The sequence below is a fragment of the Zootermopsis nevadensis genome, unplaced genomic scaffold, assembly GCF_977971745.1.
Source record: "Zootermopsis nevadensis isolate Lab colony 2312 unplaced genomic scaffold, Znev_1.0 Znev_ptg000007l, whole genome shotgun sequence".
Taxonomy (NCBI): Eukaryota; Metazoa; Arthropoda; class Insecta; order Blattodea; family Termopsidae; genus Zootermopsis; species Zootermopsis nevadensis.
Window position 1 is genome coordinate 5,850,216 of NW_028259139.1, and position 24,022 is coordinate 5,874,237.

Genomic DNA, 24,022 nt, shown 5'->3' on the forward strand with positions numbered 1-24,022 from the left:
TGACAGATCAACTTTAAACAAAACACCCAAATAGTTCAACACAAAATCTGTACAAAGGCAAAAAGAGAGGAGTATTAATTATGAAACAGTCATGTTGAGTTTTACAGATCATTTGTATTATCTTGAAATACAGACATAACTGAACCTGCACATAAAATAAGAGAACAAAAAACAACTCTGAATGCTAGGAAAAAACACCATTTTTTGTGTTGTTAGAAGGGAGGAAGAAAAAAGTGAAACTCCTAAATAGTTACATAATTAACACTTTGATATCAAGTAAAACTCCAGGGCAGATGCTTCACACAGTAACCAAAGTTCCATCTAGGATGTTTCACAGAAATCAATGTCTGAAGATAATGGTTTCAGCCTTTTGATTATGACTCACCTTTCAAAAAAATTGGGGGAGGGGAACACTTGAGTTAGCAACCCATCGGAAGTAATATGCACACACTTGACAAGGGTACCAAATAGTACTAATGGAACAGCCATTCACTTCTGAGCCAAAAAGAAGTAATTTTTACTAATTAAAATATACTGTAATTGTTTACTTTAACTTTGTGATCAACCCAAGACATCCTTGCAATTCAGATGTATGAAAATAACCAACAAGATTTGCGTTTTCTTGACGCTAATTACAACGCAGTCACATAAAAACAAACATCTGCTTTAGATAATCTAAAGCATGGAAAAATTAAATCCTTCTATGTCACTGAACATTATCACAAGACAATATTCAAATGCATATTCAATTTTATTCACAATAATATCTTCTTGGGCAATCAGCCGCGTCAAATGGTTAAAAGACAAAACCGATGTTTCAAGGACCATCCTTGTCCCCATCATCAGAACCCTGTCCCTGAAATGCTGGTTTGGTTTTTTAACCATTTGATGTGGCTGATTGCCTGAGGAGATTTTATTGAGTTATGTCACTGTGAAAGCTTCAAATCAAATTTTATTCACATTTGTGTCATTTATATATCTACACTTTCTCTGTCATTCATTTATGCAACTTCTGGCTCTAATATGGCATAAATGATTGGCAATGAAAAAAATTATTAAGTTTCAAACTGCAACAACTAATATACCTTTAACACTGTAGCTGCCCCCAATATGTATTTACCTTGAGAACTGCAGGCCCCACATCAAAACAAATTAATCACAAAATTGATTGTTAAGTAATCTTGAGCAGTGATACAACACAAGTAAATAATATTCATAACCTGTCAAAAATGTTCATTGTGTGTCTCATAAAATTATATTTTGTATTTTATTCATACACTGAAGATGGAGATCAAAACTGTTTCTAAAATGGTTATGCTGCAACACTCTTATACCTCCCTTTTCAATAAAAACGACTTTAAATAAAGAGCTGACAGTACAGCATAAATTAATAAACAGAACCAATGATCATCAGAACTGCAAGTTGAGCTTGAACTGACAATTGTAACATACTTCCATATAAATGAATGTTTCTGTCTCCCAAAGTAAAACATTACAAAGAATATATGCACAGTGGAACTTCGTTAGCATAATTATCACAGGACATATATGTAAGTATTGGAACAAATTATGTAATAATACTTGGCTATCTTTAAATTAAGTCCATGTTAAGATCCAAATATGTAAACATTAGTCGATGGATTTTAGTTTGTTATGGCAGTAAGTATAAAGATGGCTGTTTTCCAAGTGGTTGGGCTGTGCAGTCTAGTAAAAGTTCACCAATGTTTCAAGAAGTCCTTGCCACCTCATCATCCTGATAATGGAGGCAGCAAGCATCTCTGAAACATCAGTGAACATGCACCAGACTATGTGGCACAACAACCCAGAAGACAAGTCATCTTCATTCATCTGATGCATTTCCTATTCAGAACGGACTGATACAATGGGATGCTTTATTAGCTTTGCTTTACACCACACCACTACGAAGGTCCAAGAAACCAAACAGGGACTGGAATTGAATAGGTCACTTCATCTCCTGGTCTATGCTGATGAATTACCTTACTGGAGAAAACATAAATACAGTGGAAATTGAAAAAGTATCTGCAATGTCTTTTCTGCTTGCTGCAGGAGCAAGCTAGACTGCTAACATATGGCAGCACTGAAACTTGTGAGGTGATGTCTTAAAACACTGCTCAAAGTGACCTTGGACTCAGCACATCAACTGCATTCAGACCATGAACATGGCTGTATGGCAGTCTATTTGCACCATGGAAAACAAACGGTTGCGGTTTATTCTTTATGGGCAGAAGGCATGAAAATGGAGGGAATTCACGCTCACAAAAAATGGAGATAAAGATTTTCACAGTGTTCTCTTCTCGCACAACAATGCCCGCCCTCATTTCACAACCAACAAACTGAAATTTGTAGCTCTTGGCCATCATTAACCATACCGTCCAGACTATGCACCTTCTGATTTCCGCCTGTTTGAACCTTGACAAAGGCTTTGAGGGGTCACCAATTTACAGATGATGATGATGATGATGATAATAATGATGATCAAGGGCAGGATGTGGTGCATAACTGGCTCAACACTCAACCAAAAAGTTCCATTTGATGTTATAAGAAAACCTGTGGACTGCTGGACTACGTATACTGAGAATCAGAGGGAATATATAAAACTAAATGTTCAGATCAAATAGATCACATAGGAAAAGAAAAATTGTGGATACTTTTTGAACTGCCCTCATACCATACAGATAAAAAACCATTCACAAGCTCTATTAAATGCTAGTAAGGTTAATCTAGAAGCAAACACACAAAGAAATAATGACATTGTGTCTCATGACGAGACTACAGGACATCATCATTATAAGTATTATAAAAGTCAGCCTATAAATTCTTTTAAAAATGTGGAGAAGTTAAAATATTTGGAAACAGTGGTAAGAAATAAAAATCAAATTAACAAAAAATAAAGATCACATTAAGTGTGAAGAATTATTGTTACCTTGGGGTTCAGAATTTTCCTATCTGCTATCTGTAACTATAAAGATTAAAATATACGAAGCCACAGTTCTGCATGTTGTTTTGTATGAGTGTAAAACTTGGTCTCTCATATTAGGGGAAGAAAACAAATTGAGGATGTTTGACAATGGGGTGCTGATGACAATATTTGGACCTAAGACGAATATTAACTTAATATCAGTTTCTCAAGAAAGACTCTGCTCTGAGTTAAATTTAATAATACTTAATTGGCATTTATATACTACTATAAGCTTGATTAATATTTAAATACTATAGGATGCAGAAAAGGGAAAGTACTTGTCTCAAAACAGCACATTACGTGAGGAAAAATATGTATCTTCTCGTTATAACAATTTCTTGGGTGACCAGCCATATTAATGTCAAATCAAATGCCAACAATAATACAGCTGATTGCCTAAGAAAATTTTATAACATTCATGTGCCATGAAAATATTAAGTCTTACATATATCTTCTCATTCTTATTGACATGGCATGTAAGTGTCTTTTTATATACATCTCACACATATTTATGTGCCACATTCCATACATCTGTATCTGTTTTATACTAGCATACTGCTATACCATTAACACGGAAGTTAAAATCTGGCTGGTAGCTCCACTATACAGGGATTACGTCCCCCATTCCCATATGACAAAGGATGAATAATGCCTGTGTTTGTCATTCAATTTTATTGTGTGTTATTTGCATAAACTGCATAATATAATTGCATAATGGAGTGGCCACTTCCATCTGTCCAACTGCAGGTCTCATCTGTAAGATTACTGACCACATTTCAATGAAACTGGGCAATGTAGAGGGTGGGGGTTGTGTCTAATGCATCAAAAGATTAGAAAAATTTAATTTTGGATATCAATAAAATATAAACCCTGTATAAGACACGAGACTTCCATGACTTTGAAAGTTCTGATTGTTATCATATGATCATGTAACCTTGTAGGTGGTTACCAAAATTTTTTGATAACGTGCTGCATGCGTCTACCCTAATTACAGCGCAATCCTCTAAAACACTGACCGCCACCTACGTCATTTTAGAGTGTTGCAACTCAGATCACCATAAAAAAAATAACAATTTGGATTAAACAAATTAAACTGCAATTTTTCTGACAAATGGCCCATCATAGAAAACACTTGTACATCACAAAAAATACAGCTCATTAATATCATTAACTTTTACTTGCAAGATTTTTCAATATGACAAATGTTTAAGGGATTGAAATTTCTGACAAGGTACTATGAACAGCTTTAAACCAATACTTTTGTATTTCCAAATAACAGGACTGGCTAATGCATCTTTTTTTTTTGTCTGTTGCCAAAGAAAACACACAATAACCTATTAAGTAACTACTACAATTTAAGTTTCACTGAAAAGATCACAAACATTACGATGATTCTATTATAACATTCTTTAATATTTACACAGTATGTCAATATGGAAATTGAAAGGCAATGATCATTGAAGTAAATAGTTCAACCTCTCTCATGGAGAAATCCTATACATTATTTAAATAACTGAGAAGACATATTTTATAATTGTCCTGTTACTAGATTGCACCAGCAATAAACATCAAGGATAATGAAACACATAAAATTATAAAAAGAAAATTTTAAAAATATGCAGAATCTGAACTTCACTCTTTGGCACTTACTTATATTTGCTTTGGGGGGGGGGGGGGGGGGGGGGAAACTGTTAAATGGTTTCAAAAACCATATTAAAAGACTGGTATAATTCTTACAGACTGGACACCTGTTTTCATATACTATTTTCATTAAAGTATTTGACTGATAGTAATACTGTATCATATTAAAATAAATGGGAGCCATGTATGGAGCATAATTACATAACAAAACAGTTAAGAAGTCAATGTGTAGCATATAATCACAGATCCTTTCAAATTCATTGCTCACACAATCATCCTACATAATCTTAGATGAGCCACGGAGTTGACGAAGCATCATTAAATGACCACACATTCAATGGAGTCTATAAACTTTGTTATGATATCACACCATTTGATGAATACAGCAATGTGTAGAATGCTACAGGATAAATGTTACTGCATCATTGAAACAACTATAATAAACACATATAAATGCTACTTTAAGATAAACTGCACAACAGCCCAGCTTTACATGATAGATGACGTGGTATGGTGAAAATCATGTTAGTGGATTGGTAACTGGGCCTATGTATATTGCCTCCTAACAACAAACGAAAGAACCAGAGCCATTTAAGAAATGGAAACTTCACTCTCACTGCTACATTTCAAAACCGCTGTCGTGTTCCTGCCAATTCATCACTCATACATACATACATCTTTATTACATTCCATGGATCCATAAGTTAGTCAGATGACAATAGGATGTAGAATAAGTCACATGCTTCAAACCAAGAGAAAGTAAATTTAAGTCTTCAATTACAGAATCATTTTAAATTTAACAATCAATGCACTTTACATAATTGTTTTGCAATGATACGACAGAAGTGTTTCTGCTGCTGTTCAGGATTAAAAAATGTTTCATACTACATAAATAAAAAAGAAAGGCAAGGTAAAGCTAAAATCTATAACGGAATAAAATGCTTTCTTGTAAATGCAATGAAGTATGTTAAAGTACAACAAAACAGATTTATTGGAATTATAGTCTGAAAGTGAGGAGTTTGATTTGACAATAACTGAGAGAGCTGATCACATTTTCAGTCAAGTGAAGATATATCAGTTGTACAATGGAAATAAAACATTTTAAATTTAACATGTTCAGAATTATATTCAATTACCTTTCATTAAAAAAACATGGAATGCATGAAGTATAATTTAGATAGTAAGAATTCTGAGACCAAATATAAATTTAGGCACAGATGGGCGGGTAATACAGTCAAATCCCAATACAGCACCCCGACACATACCACTGCCCTAGAATTGTGCCCACAAATATTTTAGAATGGAAATTCCCTATGTAATTTCAAGGGAATCTCTCAGTAAAGAATCACCTCTACTATCCATCATCCAACATCTGTGGCAAACAAATGTACCACTTAGCATTATCATCAAATCTAATAAAGTACCATGCCATTTTGTCATCGGCTGTACAGACAACTCCCTGGAATATTAAGTTATACAAATGTGTATCATACATGAACAATTACATATTTACAAATAAAATATAACCAGGTAAGAAACCACTTACAGCACTTGGGGGATAGAGTTGGGTTGTTACCTACGGCCAGCAATGTATCATAAACGGCGACATTCGAAATCCTGGCAATTATAGTAAACAAACCTGCTACTGGGAGGGGCATTGGTTTGAAGGAAACATTAATAAGAATAAGCTGTGCACAGTAGCATGTAAAAAATTCAAGAACTGTGGCACAATAACAGATCCAGCCCCCTTTTACTGTTCGACACAGCTCCTTAAATATTGTGTGATGAAAATGTTTTCTGCACAATTTATTAGAGTAACTGACATACTGTACACAAATTCACTTCAATTTGAACACAATCACCACGCTGGTCATGGAACAAAGAAGTACACACAGCTAAAGGTGTGATTAATCACAATCAGTTGCATTTATGTGATATGGGGAAAAGGGCAGTGTTAGTGTTGGTGAAAAGGAACAATATCTTAGCATAAGCCAGTACAGTATCATGTAAGATCTGAAATTTTCATGGTGCATAAATGTTAAGAAATCCTTTTGGGTAATCAGTCATGTAAACATTCAGAAAAGAACCAATGTTTTGGAGACTAGCTCTGTACCCATAATAAGGGTCAGTGAACAAACATTTCAAAGGCAGAGCTAGCTAGTCTCTGAAAAATTGGTTTTCAACTCAATACTGACATGGCTGACTGTCCATGAGAATTTTATGACAGTAAAATACTGCCAACTATTTCTCCAATCTATGGGGTAAATGCAAAAGTTTGAAATCACTACAGGTGCAAAGCTTGAAGATCTTTAGATTGTATTAGTTACATATTTTGACAGGGCAAGTGAATACAAAAAATGGAACAAAACTGGATTCAATTACTAACGAAAAAGCAGAAGTGCTTGGATGGCAGACGAGAGTGACAAATCCTGTACAACATTACTGGGATGTGTTTTGCTCCAAAATTTGATATTGTAGTGAAGATAAATATCATTCTTAAAAACAAATACATACTCTGAAATTTCGCTTTTTTATCGACAAGAACCTAATTACAATATTTCACACACCATATGGCACTTTAATATATTAATAAATAAAAATACAAACAAATGAATTCAATTTACCACCCACCCTACTTCAACACCGAGATTGGAGGTTGATTAAGAGAGGCGCTCTAATGGGGTTAGACTGTATTAAAACGGATCTTACAGAAATAGCATTTGAGCACGTGGATTCATCTGGCTCGGGTGATTCAGAAGCCGGTTAATGTAAACATGATAATACACCTTTGAGTTTCATAAAATGTAGACAATTTCTTGACTAGCTGACCGACTTCACAAGAACTCTGTTTCACGCAGTTACGTGAATTTGAAACAATAAAATGTTCAAAGGCTACAGCAAAATGTTGACAGGTATGCATGTGTTATTCAGAAGCTTAATGCAATTCTAGCACAGCAACTTAGTGTTGAACCCTAAAAGAAGGGATTCTGCAGTGGCAATAGCTGTTAGGACGGACGGACAGACTGGCATGTGGACCAGCACGCATTGAGTTTTGCACAGAAGAAAACGTAATACATGTAATTCTGTTACAGCCATGAAAATGAAAGTTGGGTTCAAAAATCCAAGAAGGCACTTAAACCTTTCCCCCCAGTCATTCATCTTCAGAAAAACTACAAAATTCTCCTTCATCTCTCTCCTAACTGAACAACCATATTCTTCATTGCTTCATCAATTAAGCCATGTGGGAGCAGCAGTTGTGCCATTTTTCTTTTGTGTACTCAGCAAAATACTTTTTCAAAAAACTTTTAAATTTTCTTCAATTTTGTGGACACACATTCTTTTCGTTGCTCTATTATTTACATCCAAACCAAATCAATTTGACAAGATTTAAACCAGAACTTCAGGGAGGAAGGTGAAGAGCATCAAAGTCCATTTCCTTTAACTATGTCGCTGATTCCAGAAACAATACGGATGCACCCATTTGTGGCCGAGAAGCAGACGATGGGGTTTAGGGGCTTCAAGGTACAAAATAAATGCATTTATTTTTGTTATGAGGAAATTACATTTCTGCTTTCACAATGCATTATAAAAGTATAGGATTTTCAGTCACAGGACCATAATCACATATAAATCAGTGAGTGTACTTGCCACTGATAAGAATTTATTTCCCTCTCTCTGCCACACAGCCAAGCTGAGACATCAGCAGCCCTTGACATTTCCCAGTACCGACTAAAAGTTAATGTAGCCACGTAGTATGAAGACATGGATGCAAAGCAATGGCATGATGGGTACCTCCTTAGTTCACGCACACACTCTTTAGGGTTCAACACTAAGCTGTCGTGTCTATTACAGTACCAGTGCGACCTAGCTATCTCCCAAAACTGTCAAGTTCTATACTCACATTTGTTAGCTGTCCTGTGGTTAGTAAGAGCTCCTACTGTTCAATAACATCCACAAACATCCATGGTATTAGGATCTACATTTTTAAATATTTTGCAGCACTAGCAGAAAACGTTCTGGTAACATAGGAACTGATGCAGCTTAAATATACTTGATAGTAATTTTAAAACCTGTTTTCATTAAATATGAATTTATTATGCAAGTTTAAATGGACTAAGTATAAATGAACCAATAGACTCAAGATAAAGATCAATGACTTTTTTTAAAAAGTGATACTGTCACATAGAGGAGCTTTCTAATGAAGTTCCACTGTATTGCACGAAATCATAACATTATAAAAGTTACAAATTTAATTGACTGAACCAAAACTTGTATATAATCCTGTATGTTATTTAGTTACTGAACTTAATAAAATGTGTGATGGATCATTTTAATACAGAAAATAAAAGCACCATGACATCACTCAAATGAGCAAAGCACCAAACTGCAAAACATTTCAGCTATTACAGGAAACATAGGCCAATTCACACCTTTAAATGGCTTGTCAAATTACAGAATATTTTTAAATGAGAACATTATTAAAAATTATAACAAATTTTCTTTATTCAAATTTCAGACAGATCCAACCTGAAATAAAATTCTAGTAGCATTCACCCACTAAGCCAAATTAATTTTCCTTCTTCAAAAATGAATGAAACTCAAAGATTAGAAATACATACTTATACTACTGACATATGTGAATACTGGAAAGGTATCACAAATACAGGCTTCAATTCGCATGGATTCCTCAATATTGCAAATAGACATCCTCTAAAACTGCGCTAGATTCTATATAATATAACAAAATCCAAATTAAATGGCAATGACCATTTTCAATGGTTCTTACCACAAAGTGAAATTCTTATTGGGGGGGGGGGGGGGGGGGGCAACAAAAAAGAAAGAATAAAGGAAAGAAACAAAGGGAGAAAAAACATATACTCATAAATCTCATATATATATATAAAAAACAACCTCATCTAATCTAACTTTACAAGTGACCAAAGTCATCAATCATTCGCCTCTAACAAGGCACATTAGTGTTAATTCCTCTGCACTCTTTTGAAAAACAATGCAGAAATGCTATACCCCACTTTTAAAGTGTCTGTACTTACAGATAATTACGATTCCATACAACTATGTTAAGGAAGTTTCGAGTATTTGATTCCTACTGTCTTCATTTCAAACCTGTTCCTGATGCCCAGGTCTTCATGAACAGACACAGCAGAAACGGTATCTAAGAGAGGTTTTCGTAAGTCAACTGATTCAGATCCAGGTCACTGAACCCACTCCTTCAACCCCAGCACCATCTATATACACTTCAATTTTCACACAGAACTACTTCTGGTCTCACCCAGCATGTTTTGACAAGTTGAGTGGAACATCTGGAAACAAAAATCAAATCTAACATAAAGCCTTACACTTTAAAGACTACAAAGTATAAAATAGCAGAATAAGTTCATATCTTCCTTTACCTGAAACACCATCATCTTTCTTGAAGTCATCCAGGGAATGATGGGTCATAGACCCCCATGGGCAGGGACTGAGTGGAGAGCCATGGCAAGGGGGCACCGGCCCAGCAAACACTGATCCCCGTGGAAGACTAGAGACCGGGTAATTGACCCAGTATGAAGAGATGGGTGATGGTGAGCTCCGATACTGTGCGGGAACAGGGGTCAAGCCAGAGTAGTAGGGATGATGACCAAGGGCTGGAGTGGGGTGGTGAGGTAGGTAGGGAGATGTAAGTGGAGAAGCATACAGCAATGGTGGCGCCAGAAAGGGTGACAGATGGGAAGCGTGAGACGGGTTTCCAACGGACGGAACGACAGGAGTTCGTAGCCCTGAGCGAAGTGACTCTGGTGACGGAGAAAGGTTGGGGGACCCGCGATGAGATGGAGACCTAATATGCCGATGGAGAGTGGGCGAAGCTTTTCTACTTCCTCCAGTCTTATTGGTTCCCTTTGGCCTGGGGCTTGGCTCGGGAGAAGTGGTCTGTTGAGACGGAGACTTGAGCAGAGTACGTAGGAACGAGGGTTCACCGTCTTGCATTCCTGCTCCAGCTGCAGTAGTTTCATCATCTCTATTTGTACCCAGCAGAGACGTGATACTGTAACTGCTCACACTACCTTTTGCTGACTGGTGCAGGGAAGGCAGGACACTGCCTGGCTGTAGAGTTTGGCACGTGACGGTGCAGATGCTGCTATTACCGTTGTTATTATTGTGGGGCAAGGCACTAGTGGTACGAGCTCGCTGACGTTTTGAACTGGCCAAGTCATAGAGGGTGACTCGTTCCATCTCGCGAAGGATTCTTTTACGCGGAGATATTATGCTTGGATCCATGCGACTGGCAGCCACAGTCATTGTCCTTGCAAGGTTCTGCATTGGCATAGATGTACTCACCCCACTGCTGCTGCATGCCACTGTTTCACTACTGCTCAATCCCTGCACTCTCTCCCACAGTGTTTGTACTATAACAGTCAATTTGGCAGGATCTGATCCTACTTTTCTCACCCTCACTAATTTCCCATTGTTTGTATTGTTCACATCTAACACAGTAACTTCAGTGGGATCATAAGGGCTCCTTCTTTTCCGTCGAATAGTATCTGAGAAGTAGTGCATGTTCCGGATATATAACATGTGACGCAGCGGTTGCATGACAAACGTCATCTCCTTGCCAATGTTACGGCGTGGATTACTTTGTTTCCAACAGTGATCCCGCTGCCAAGGAGATGACTGAACTGATGAATTATCATCTGATACTGCAAACACAAGTAACTCAAATCAACTGCACTGTCACAATCATTACTTAATTTTAAAGGAAGAACATTAAAGAATCTGATGCACATACACTGGTCAACAAACAGAAAGTCTGTGTCATCCAAACACCTTCACTGCATGATGTTTAGACGTTGGAGCAACTATCTCTGTTTAAAATTTAAAAGATACAAAGGTAGAAAATAATCTAAAGAAAGGATGACAATTTTCTCTGAAGCCCTATAGCTGGGAAGACTGAAGAATCTTTTGTTACAGTGAAGGCTGCAAAACACTTTTAAAAAACATTAACATAAAGGAACGTCCTGTTTGGAAATTGAACAAAAAGATATGGAGCACATCTCATGTGATGAAAGAATGGTTGGCAGTATTCAATAAGGATGAAATAACAATTGTTCTCTTATTTTTTGACAATAAAACACGTCCTGGAAAGCAATATAAAACCTTATTGCAATTCTGTGAAAAACATAAATATATTCAGGCACTTGCATTAATTATAGATAATTCTACATTAATAAATGTTTCAAAGATAGCAAATATTGACTAAGATTTGTGCTGACCTGTTGGAAAAAATAAACACATTAGGAAATGTATGCAAAGCACTCATATTTTGGGCATGTTCCCAGTGAAGGACCAACAAGAACACATACATATTGAATCAATGGCAAGTAGGCTGTATGAACTTTGGCTTAATATGGGGCTGAAAAAGTGTGTAAATCAATTTTTGATGAATGGACAGGCACTCCATATGACTGAAAATGCGCCTGACAAAAAAGTAAATAACCAAAAACGCACAGCATATTAAATGTATAAAAAAAGGGTCAGAGTAACATGTAGTCAAAAATGTCGTAAGTTCCTGCATCAATAAGTATACCTGCGCACTGTAAGCACCTGCCTGTAATAAACACTTTCAAGGCTCCATTACAGACAGGTTTTATTGTAATTAAACAAACAATATAGGATGTACTATACCACTGAGTGAGGTGGAACTCTCCTGTCGTGGAGTTCCTGCAGCGGCAGGTGGAGGCCAGTACGTCTTCTTCGGAACAGGAACCCACGAAGTGCGATCACCTTCTTTGCGATGGGACAGTTCAAGGATAAACTTGCCATCTACATGAAAAACCACACAACACATCAATTACCTACAACTGTGGTTAATCCTTTAAAGCAAGATAGGAACTATATGAACCACCTGCTTTAATATTTATTTACTTTACATTATTATAATTTTTTCTTTTACAGAATGTCTGGTTATATGACATACTGCATAAATTACAGCTCAATAACTACCTGTATTTGTATAAGAATTTCTTCTTGTTCTTTCAAATATGTATATAATTCATGTACATCACCTCACAAGCAAGTGTCTTGATCTCTAAGTCCTTGTCTTCCCAAGGCTCTTCTTCATAAACTGTTCTTCCTTCTGCGTGATATCCTTCCTAACCTGTTACCTCCATCTTGATCTAGGCCTTCCTCTTTGACATTTTCCTTTTCTTTCATGTTCGAAATGCCCTTTGGGACTCTCTTTTCATTCATTCTTAAAATAAGTCTATACTGTCATGTGTTAATTTGCCTTCCACGGGGATTATCTTTAAATTTTCTATAATTTCTTAATTTATTTTATCCCCTTTTAAAACAAAAGGGGAGAAAATAAACCTTAAAAACTGCACCCCTGCTGCTATCTGTCTGCTAATATCCACCTTGGTCCATGCAATAACAATGAGCACAGAGTAACTTTTAAATAAGCACATTTTCTCCTTCCTTGTCACTTCCCCATTTCTGACACGAGACACTCCACAGATAAGAACACCGCCATACCATGCCTCTGAAGTTTTATAACATTTTAAACATTTCTGAAGTTCAATTTCTTAAAATTTATTATATTGTAGAAAATATATCAATTATGGAATAAACCAAAAGCAACTCTTGGTTTTTAATATGAGTGTAATGACCATGTACACACACTGAACCTGCAGATGACTGCATGTGGCCAAAACATGTAGTTCAATAAACACTCAGAAAGTGACAGTTGAAACAAACATCAAATTTCCCAATGCCATAGCATGTCCTCACTAAGTGGTAAAATATTCCTGAATTTTCTGTTCTTTCAATAAGTTTTTCCTTAACACTTGTTTTTGTCACTATCTTATTTCCTATTTAATTACAGTCCTCTACTTTTTATTCCCTAAACATTACATCTTACCTTGCCATTCTCCATCTTCCAGCCTATATTTAAAAAAATGCACCTATCTTAAATTAAACAATCCAAAATCTTTACATGCTACAACAAAAACTTCTTCTCTAAGATGGTTTCATTCAGTTCACATTTAACTAGACTGTCTGTGTATACCATAATTTTTGGTAATCACTCTCTTGTCCTCCTGTTATTCTTCTTCTTGTCCATTGCCATATTTAGCAGCAAAGAAATGAACTTCTCAGTATAGAAGCTCTGATACACGCAGACATCAGCAAGACACATATAAAAGGCAGACAACTCATGATACCTATCATGGGATAAGCTAATATGCCATGACAGAATGATTACCTGATAAAAGCTTATGTGCTTTTAAAATAATGCATGAGACAATGAATAAATAACCTTGTAAATGATAACATCACCCCACAGATCATCCACAGGGACTATGTAAAAATATTCTCAACATGAATCAAGCTATAGGCACAGCTATGGAACATTTTGAATTTCATACAAGCAAGAGGTTCGAAACACCAACAGTGAATATCATTGCTTGAAAATGTGAGCATACTGAAGATATTGATATACTATACCACTCTGGCAGTCAGAAGTTGAATAGGGTATGTACAACCTGTAGACAAACACTGAAAAACTAACATTGCATTTCTTGTGGGATGACATTCTGGAGCATCTAAATCATTTTAAAGTAATAATTCAGAAGGACAACCTTACACTTGAGTTTTATACAGCTGCATAGACTTTCCACACAAAGTTTCTTTTGCATTCATACCAAAACAATGAAGATGAATGTACAAATATTTCTGGTCTATAAAGCTTATAATTTAGTTCTAGTACAGCCAATAAGTACAGTGACATTACACACAAACTACATGAAGAATTCAATCATCAATTTCAAGAAAGTAGAAAATGAAATTCAACTATTAACTTGTCCCTTCATCTTTATTCTTCAACAAGCTCCAGATAATCTTCAAATGAAGCTAAGTGACCTGCAGAATGATACAAAAATAAAAGAGAAGCTGAACTTTAGGATGCATGCTACTATGTTTTTGGTTGCTAAGTGATTCAAAATAGAGACATTTTAAGACCTATAGAAGGAAAATGTTATAAATATCTGGATCCACATGAACTCATGAAGAAACCTTTTCTTTAATGAAGAATAACAAATTATAACTTAAAACTATGAATGACACACATTTGGCTGCTGTTCTGCACACTGTAATGTCCACATTTGCAAACTTGTTAACAAATGCAAGCAGTGTCATCTATCAAATTGGTCTGGTCAATACTCACAATAATTATGAGCATTAATTTAGATAGGTTATACTTCTTTGCTTGTTTAAAATTTTACTTTGTAAGCACTTGTTTCCACTTTGGATTATGACCTCTTTCCAGTTTTGTAAAACAACTTAAATTTCATATTCGTTTCTTCGTGAAAAAGTTCACCCAGCCTTACTTTAGTGGCTACACATTAGAACAGCATTTTTAAATTCTCCTACTTGCCTTGGTTATTTTGGTTTAGATTTAATGAAAAAAAGAATACCTTTAAAAAACTTCAGTCTGCCACCAGCAATTGAACAGGATCTATCAGGATCTGCAGTGGCTGTCAAGTTCGGGCTTTGGGCCCCATCGGCGTTGCCATGTCCAAAGCCCCTCTTGCTACCACTGGGTACATCTCCATTCAAGCTCCTTTCTTCGGTCATTTTGGCACATGATGTAGAGGCTTTTTCTTGCACTCGCATTTCTTCTATCCAATTCTATCTCTTAATTTTAAATAAAACACGTTATAGCTGCCCCAGCTACGGGCTGTTACCGAATCCTGCTCCATCGTCTGGTATGTGGAAATGCTCCTTCGTTTACTCGTCCATGTTCGATTGTCCACCTGCTGAGAATGAATGGAAAACTTTAATGTATATGCATATCAAGCGTCACATAAAAGAAAACAAGAAAGACTTGTCAAAACAGCATATCAATGATCCGAAATGGGTTCAAACTAGCTGCTAAAACCACGCGGAATGTTTGAAATATCAATGCCGAAAAATAAGATATTTCACTCACCTCGTCAACACTTCTTGGTCCATTCCACTATTCCTCTGTTCCCTAGTTCATTCACACCCAGCGGCCATCGCTGTTCCATTTTCTTCGTTTCTCTATTCACAGGGCAAGCAAGATGGAGGATATTCGTGTTCGACGCGTTGTGCAAACTGAAGATTTATCAAATGTTGAGTTTGAGACTAGCGAAGATGTGGAAGTTCTTCCTACTTTTGATAGCATGGGCTTACGAGAGGAGCTCTTGCGGGGAATATATGCTTATGGTAAGTATTTCAAAGCGAAATAACTTGTATTGACCTTGCACGTATTTGTACTAGTTTTTGGCCCAATGATAGGTTAGGTCAGATTCACTATCCTGTTTGCATTATTTTAAAGCATCATGTATTTTGTTTCAGGATTTGAAAAGCCTTCTGCAATACAACAAAGGTCAATAAAACCTATTGTGAAGGGAAGAGATGTGATTGCACAAGCTCAATCTGGAACTGGTAAAACAGCAACATTTTCCATAGCTATTCTGCAGTCTTTGGATACAACAGTTCGTGAAAGTCAGGTGTTGTGTTTGTCACCCACGCGAGAACTTGCGACTCAAATCCAAAAGGCAAGTCAATGACATTACTTAAATGTTATTTTGTTTACAACTACTTTGACTTTACTACTAACACTACTACTTTGTTTAAGGCTAAGTTGGGCTTTGCTGGATAGGATAATTATTAGGAATAATAATTATGAGAAAAACTTGAATTTATTAACAGGTTAAGATGGTAGGTAAGTTTGAAGAGTTTCCATTATGCCCAATTCTTTCTTGTAAATCTTTCCAGATTATGTTATGTATAAAATTGATCTCCATGCTGATGCCTGTGTATTTCATCACTAATTTGAAATAGATATTGGATTTGTACTAATTTAAGTTTTATGTTGCAGGTGATCCTTGCATTAGGAGACTTCATGAATGTACAGTGCCATGCTTGCATTGGTGGCACAAACCTTGGAGAAGATATCAGGAAGCTTGATTACGGGCAGCATGTGGTCTCGGGAACACCTGGGAGAGTTTTTGGTATAAATTTATATTGTTCCTTTTCTTTAATTGTTGTTACCTGAAGTCTTGATCTAGCTTCACACTTATTGGGATCTTAAACTTGCTTCCTGTTCCAGACATGATTAGACGCAGAGTGTTGAGGACTCGTTCAATAAAAATGCTTGTTCTGGATGAAGCTGATGAAATGCTAAACAAGGGTTTCAAGGAACAGATATATGATGTGTATCGTTACCTTCCTCCAGCAACACAGGTGATTAAGGGATTTATCAGACATGCTGTGTATATGATGAATGTTTTACTTTATGAATCATCTTTCTAACCAATCACATTAATTGTATGTGAGCCCAGAAATAATGGACGATTTGCTTTCAGTAAATATCCAGTTAGGAATCTTCCTTGCTTGGATCACCAGCTGTTGTGATTTTCCCCAGTCAGAATTCTAGATTAGAACCTTAAACTATAACATGACATCTTTCCTCCTCCTTCATCATTCATTTTCTTGTGAAAGAGAATTATACTTTACATCAGCTTGTGAGGAATGGAATGTGCACATCAACATGCTTTACTTATTCCCACCACGTACATGACTCGGTCACATTAATTTTTGGTACTTGTCTCATAAGCCACATACATTTTTTTGAAAGATATATGAAAATAAAATATTCATTCTTTTCAAATTGAAACTTTGTTGATGTTATATTTCATGAACACATTTTAGTGTTTTTTTATAAAATGTAACCTACTTCTGTTCTTAGGTTGTTCTCATTTCTGCCACCCTTCCTCATGAGATATTAGAAATGACGAGCAAATTTATGACAGATCCTATTCGAATCTTGGTGAAACGGTAAGATATAACTGAAGTGTATATATGAAATTAATTTTTAAAACCATAGCAAAGTGAATTCTTTTCTAAGGAGATCCTTGTAAAATTCAACTTGTTCTTATTTCATAGATATGTACTTTTATTGCATTTCCTAATTATGAATATTTACTTATTCAGAGTATTTATTAATGCTTAACCATTATGATCCAGCCCAGCTGGCAGTGCAGTGCACCAGCATAACAGTACATTTGATGTAATTTTTTTCTGTTAACTAGTGATGAATTGACACTGGAAGGAATAAAACAGTTTTTTGTGGCAGTAGAACGAGAGGAGTGGAAATTTGACACATTATGTGACCTGTACGATACGCTGACCATTACACAGGCAGTTATATTTTGCAACACAAAGCGGAAGGTATGTTTTGAATTCCTATAGAGCCGACAATTTCTTTATATGTTAATTGAAATGTTGCAGTTGCCACATTCTGTATGTTGATAAAGTAGCTGTTTGATTTTCCATCAGGTTGACTGGTTGACAGAAAAGATGAGAGAAGCCAATTTCACAGTTAGCTCAATGCATGGCGATATGCCACAGAAGGAACGAGATGCTATAATGAAAGAATTTCGCTCGGGGCAGAGGTAGGTACTGCGATTAGCATTTTTTGTGGATTATTATTGATGCACAATATTGTGATGTGAATATTGGAATAATGGTGAAATCTTACTAGATATGCTCCTGTGTCTCCACTACGCTAATTAGAACCCAGGATTAAATTCTGAAATGTTTGTTATGGTATTTCTTGGTTTGCAGGCAAATGTTAAATACTGTGCCTAACTTAAAATAAGTCACTGCTTACTGCTCACCAGGCAACCATGTACTATTTTTAATATTTCCATTCATTGCCTCCATAAATATTTTCTCTTTTCAGTCGTGTTCTTATCACTACTGATGTTTGGGCTCGAGGAATTGACGTACAGCAAGTTTCCCTGGTTATAAACTATGATTTACCAAACAATCGAGAATTGTACATCCACAGGTAATCACTTATGAGAGCATGTGATAATTTTGCTATACCAATGATGAAGTCTTGAGCAATTCTCAACATTTTGAGAAATTTTATAAATCCATCACAGGCCCATATGCATGCACTGTGAGGTATTATCACATATAGGCATGTGGTTAATATTCCAAGGAAAGAAAACTAAGCGTCATGGTATGATGTCTTATCTTCTAGTTTTTTAATGTATTGTTTTATATGTTCACATTATATTTTGTTAAAATCATCATTACAGTGCTGTTGTGAAAATCCTTCAAATTGCTGATGATAAGAATAGTTCAAAACAGTTTTGCATAAATTCACCATAAGGCCTGCAGCAAATTATCTTGCGGTTATAGTAATTTATTCTTGTGTTTCAGGATTGGTCGATCAGGTCGTTTTGGCAGGAAGGGTGTTGCCATTAACTTTGTAAAGAGTGATGACATCAGGATTCTTCGAGACATCGAGCAGTATTACTCTACACAGATTGATGAAATGCCAATGAATGGTAATTGCAGACATTTTAATAAATGAACTGCATGTTGTTTGCATGGAATTCACTGTTCAGTTTGTTTTGTAGTTCAGCAAAACCAAGTTCATTATAAATCATATTTGTAATTATTTCTCTGAGGAATATTTTTCATTCTGATTTTGAAAGTTCCAGTGGAAGAATAAGCGTCACAGTACTTTGATGAATTTATCAACGAAACTTCTCTTTTACAGTTGCTGACTTGATTTGAATGCTGCATATCAAACTTCAACTTTTTGTGCTGAAAGGAGATTCATCGTGAAGAAGATTCACTATTAAATCCAGCACTAAATATTTGTATTTTGTATCTCTTTCATTGTAACTATGACATTTTTTTAAAATAGTGTATCCACTGTTCCACCAAGATTCTGTGTTTTAGAAAATTTCTTCTTTATGTGGGACTTCATTATTACTTGTAATTGGAACACCCAGTTCATGCCATTCCTACAAACACATGGGCATATACTAGTAATCTTTACCATCAGTGACTTCTATACAAAGACTGAAGTACTGACATAATGAGACTGCTACTGTAAACAGTATGAGGCAATATATTAAATGGCTCTTCTGCTCAGTTTATGTGTATTAAGCATAATTATCCATTGAAATCTGAAGAATATGGACAGCTCTGATACCATTTCCAAATTAAATATTACGTATTTAAAGGACCCTGATTAACCCATTAATGATGCCATGTCTTTGTGTTCCCTAAAATGACTCATTTTGAAATTTGAATAGCTTTTGGTCTAATGGATGAGTTTGTTCACAAGTTTTGGTGAGACAGGATGACAAAGATCTCTGGTAAATTAGAATTTTGTGTCTTCACACTATACTGAAACTCAAACCATATTCACACTTCTGTACACTACTTTTTTGCAATACATCTTGTCCACCTTCAGATAACTTATTGAATCAAGCAGCAAATAACTTTCCTAACTCCACAATCAAGACTGCACCACTTCCATTGTCTTCTCTTCATTTCTGTTGTACCTCCAGCTTCCCAGATGCTCCTTAAATGGTCCAAACAAGTGAAAATCATGCAGGATCAAATCTGGACTGTATGGAAGGTGAGGAAGCACATCCCATACTAGTGGAATGTGGATGGGCATTATCGTGAAGGATAATGACCCCTCTGGTCGGTCATCTATGCAGTTTGGATCTGATGGCAGACTTAGGTTTGTCTTTAAGCAGATCACAGTAGCAGACTGCACTCATTGTTTTCCTATGTAACAAAAATTGACACAGACAGTGCCTAGGTTTACTGTGGTACCTGGGTGCACTGCGTGCAGCAAGTTTGATCCAAGAAACCTCCAAGTGAATTTTTATAAGTTTCATTAACATTTCAACAGATTTGTACCAAGAAAGTAGACTTTTCTACCTTTATTTCACAAATTTATATGCAAAAAGGAAGTCTTTACAAATAAAATACATTACATGTGTGTACAATGCTATTTATCACGTAAGCAATTTCTACACTCAAGAATACAAATGCAGATTACACTAGCTGTGAATACCTCAAATTCTACTCAGTAATTTTATAATTCGATTTAAGATACATACAGGCCAGATCACCCTGTTGATGGTGACAAGAAGCCTCAGAAATGACGGCCTTCTATCAGGCTACACGGCGCAACATTCCAGCAGTCTGTCACCTTCAAGTTGTATAATACGTCCCTCCTAAAAGTATAATGGATGCAAGCACAACCATTTTTCGAAGTTTCACCTGGTGCAGTACATTTTCTGAAAAGGTATCTGACGACACTGCAATAAATACACAACACAACAGCTACAGCCCATTATTTTCATCTGTGACCACGAAGCGTGCAAAAATACAGATAACCTATAAATGGTTTGATACTATATTCTGTGAACATGCATATTGCTGATTACATGTTCAAACATTGGAAATAGTAGTAGTTTTTGGTATAGGTTAAAGTAGTTCAATTATTATATTTGTATCCACATCAGCACTGCTGTTTTGGAAGAATGTCGAAAGTTACCTCCAGGTTAAGAACTCTGAAGAAGTCCGCTGAGAAAGTTGTCCATGGCAACAAGATACGAGCAATAATTCCATCTGGCATGGCGTCGGCTGGTCCACCTCTTGGACCAACTTTGGGACAAGTAAATTCATATGCATGTCGTTAACTCAGGACGAATTTCAATCCTTTTTGTGTTAAATATGGGGGTTGGAATCTTACTAGTTTGGGGTTTGTTCTTATAATTGAACAAGTATTCTCGGATTTGAGTAATCTTCAGCTACAGACACACTGTTAGACGAATACAGTTGCAACATCACACTTTACATATATGACCAACAATATATAATGGATACGTGCCTGTTTTTTTTTTAGTATATATGATTGTCACTTGTATAATGAGCTGTAATTATAGGACAAACTAGAGATATGTTCATGATCGAGCATTTGTTTAACGGTTCCCATACTTTGGACATTGTAGCTCAACTGTTTATTATTTTGTTTTATGTTTATTTCAGAGAGGAATTAACATTGCTGTATTTTGCAAAGATTTCAATGAAAGAACAAAGGACATGAAAGAAGGGCTTCCCCTGCCATGCAGAATAATAGTAAACCCTGATCGCAGTTATGAACTAATAATACACAAACCTTTGTCAACATTCCTACTGTTGCAGGCAGCAGGAATTGAGAAGGGAGTAATGGAGGCTGGTATGAAATCATTTGATTTCCATTATAACTAAAGTTATTAGTTTAATTCAGCACACATTATTTCAATAGCATGTTTTTGCACATACTATGGGATTTCTTTACTTTAGCATAATGGATGTGGTAATATCAGAATGCAGTTTTTATTCACAAAATATCTTTGCCTCATGGATATGCTTGAGAAGTATTGTATGTGATAAATTGAGCATTTTATGCATCTTGATGTTTGATACATCAGTTTACATTCACACTAAGGTAACACTGAAAATGCAATATTCATAAAAAAACTCATTGTAAAAACAAGGCACATTATGATAGACATTAATTCTATAGTTTTTGAAATTGTGACATCACTGTCAGTTGAATTTAGTGATGTAATAGTTAATGAGGTAACAGTTATGCTGAGACATGATATTTTATACTAGCCAGTTTTCCTAATTTTCTCCTTTATCATTAAGTATTCTATGGGTCATTTTCCTTGCAGGTTTATAAAAGCATTCAAGTTTTAAATGTATTGCAGCTGTGTGGGGAAATTACTTATTTTTAATTAAGGATTTAAGCCTGCATTATTTATAGTTCTGGATTGTAACATTTCAGGGAAAGAAGTGGCAGGAAAAATTACCTTGAAACATGTGTATGAAATTGCCAAGATTAAGTCAGAAGATCCACCATTAGAATGCACATCTTTAAAAGTAATTTGTGACATGTTGATTGGAACTGCACGTTCCTGTGGTATTGAAGTGGTCAGACATCTTGATCCTGTGGAATATGGAGAGTTTTTAGAAGAGAGGAAATTAATAGTTGAACAACAGAGAAAGGAACTAGATGAAAAGAAAGAAGCTCGTATGTTGAGAACAGGTTGAATGTATTTTCACATAACTCTTCAGTGTAACATAGTTTTAAGTACTTTTCAATGATGTGCAAAGAAGTGGCTGGTGAGATAAATCACTAAATGAACATAAATCATGGGTTCTTAACCTATGGCCTGTCAGTATGTTTTGTGCAACCCTTGTACATATTTGTTAACACTTTGGTAATGTATATGATGAAAATTAGTATGTGATATTAGAAGAAACAATTGTAATCTATTTGGCAGTAATTGTCTGCGACTGTTAAGATTTATATATGTTAGATCGCAAACTAGGACACATCTTACTGATAAACACTTTGAGAGATGCATGCAAATCACATCAGAAATTAATCCTGATAATTATAATTACTCAGTATGTAAAATATCTCATCAGTAATGACAGATTTTGTTAATTTTTTTTGCATTAGTAGGTCTAATATAGTGTTTTTAATGAAATGCCATATTGTTGAGTCACCTCCTGTTCAACCAAATGACAGTGGGCATAAAGAGATTTGAAAACCTCCAGAATGTAACAGAACTTTTGTATGAAGATGTGGTCCAATTGTCATCCAACACTGCAGATCTACAAAACAGCTTCCAACAGTGTGAAAGCAAAGAGGCTGGGATACTAATGGTAGCAACACAGAAGTTCAGAAAGGTGGGAAACTTGGCAAGGCACAGCTGCTAACTAACCCACTGTTATTTAATATTATAATTTGCAAATTAAACACCCATATTGATCGATTTCATAGAATCTCAAACTCACCACAATTTCTCCTGCCATGGTGGTGGTCTCACTCTCTTTTGCAGCTAATTCCTCTGTGGTGATTAGGTAACATGGACATTGCAGCTGCCACCTGGGGTCTGGCTGGTCAACAAATTACTCATTTTGGCTAGTGACTGTCAAGCACCTGTGTTGAAAACAAGTGTCCAAAAACTTCCTCCATGATAACGGCCTCTACTTCCGTGAACTCGGTAAATTCACGGACATGGACCGAACTCCTTTATTAGTTAATGCAGCAGATAATTTCTGGTTTAATACATTTACTAAGTTGCCCAAAATTGTTTATGGGATTTCTTGTATACTACAAAGATGTAAGGAGAACTATAAACTCCAAGAGACCATTATCATACTGTAAGAGAGGCACAAGAGGGAAATCACTAGCCTAGGAGAGTTCTACCGCAGGGACGCCACGCAAGCAGATGAATGGATAAGGCCAAATTTTAAACTTGAGCACACCTACCATGATTTGCTGTCCATGGTTTCCATGGACGGGGACTATAACGAGCCTGACCCACTTGCATTTGTGCGATGTATGACAAGTGCACACACAATCATCCAAGGGAGCAGAATGGTGATAATAAAGCAACACACACTGTGATCTAACATTTGTCTTGGTACATTCTGTGTTTCATTTCTATTAATGGTTATGAATTATCTTTTGGAAGCATTTTAGTACTTTGAAATAAAAGC

General features: G+C 35.9%; 3 protein-coding genes and 1 long non-coding RNA gene across 5 annotated transcripts; 2 read left to right on the forward strand and 2 right to left on the reverse strand.

Moving 5' to 3' along the window:
- Nucleotides 1–9,431: 9,431 nt before the first annotated feature.
- On the reverse strand, nt 9,432–15,727 carry H (transcriptional corepressor hairless). Of its 2 annotated transcripts, none has more exons than XM_087344081.1 (5): nt 15,600–15,727; nt 15,085–15,426; nt 12,302–12,439; nt 10,033–11,316; nt 9,432–9,942 (listed from the first exon to the last, which is right to left on the reverse strand). In XM_087344081.1, the coding sequence occupies exons 2-5, from the start codon at nt 15,281–15,283 to the stop codon at nt 9,908–9,910; spliced, it is 1,656 nt and encodes a 551-aa protein (XP_087200207.1). In that variant the 5' UTR covers nt 15,284–15,426; nt 15,600–15,727; the 3' UTR covers nt 9,432–9,907. The 2 variants fall into 2 exon arrangements, with proteins under 2 accessions (XP_087200207.1, XP_087200208.1); XM_087344082.1 differs by having other exon boundaries at nt 15,085–15,423; nt 15,600–15,689.
- Nucleotides 15,712–19,591, forward strand: LOC110829028 (eukaryotic initiation factor 4A-III). Its single transcript, XM_022062304.2, has 10 exons — nt 15,712–15,856; nt 15,989–16,191; nt 16,515–16,647; nt 16,746–16,879; nt 17,385–17,473; nt 17,728–17,866; nt 17,975–18,090; nt 18,381–18,488; nt 18,869–18,996; nt 19,212–19,591. Exons 1-10 carry the CDS (start codon nt 15,712–15,714, stop codon nt 19,226–19,228), a joined length of 1,212 nt encoding a protein of 403 aa, XP_021917996.1. The 3' UTR covers nt 19,229–19,591.
- A 776-nt stretch (nt 19,592–20,367) lies between these two features.
- Nucleotides 20,368–21,139, reverse strand: LOC110829043 (uncharacterized). The gene is made up of 2 exons (XR_002542837.2): nt 21,018–21,139; nt 20,368–20,778 (listed from the first exon to the last, which is right to left on the reverse strand). It is a non-coding gene; the product is annotated as an uncharacterized LOC110829043 (long non-coding RNA).
- On the forward strand, nt 20,778–23,949 carry mRpL11 (mitochondrial ribosomal protein L11). Its single transcript, XM_087344086.1, has 3 exons — nt 20,778–21,138; nt 21,512–21,701; nt 22,296–23,949. The coding sequence occupies exons 1-3, from the start codon at nt 21,004–21,006 to the stop codon at nt 22,559–22,561; spliced, it is 591 nt and encodes a 196-aa protein (XP_087200212.1). The 5' UTR covers nt 20,778–21,003; the 3' UTR covers nt 22,562–23,949.
- Nucleotides 23,950–24,022: the final 73 nt, after the last annotated feature.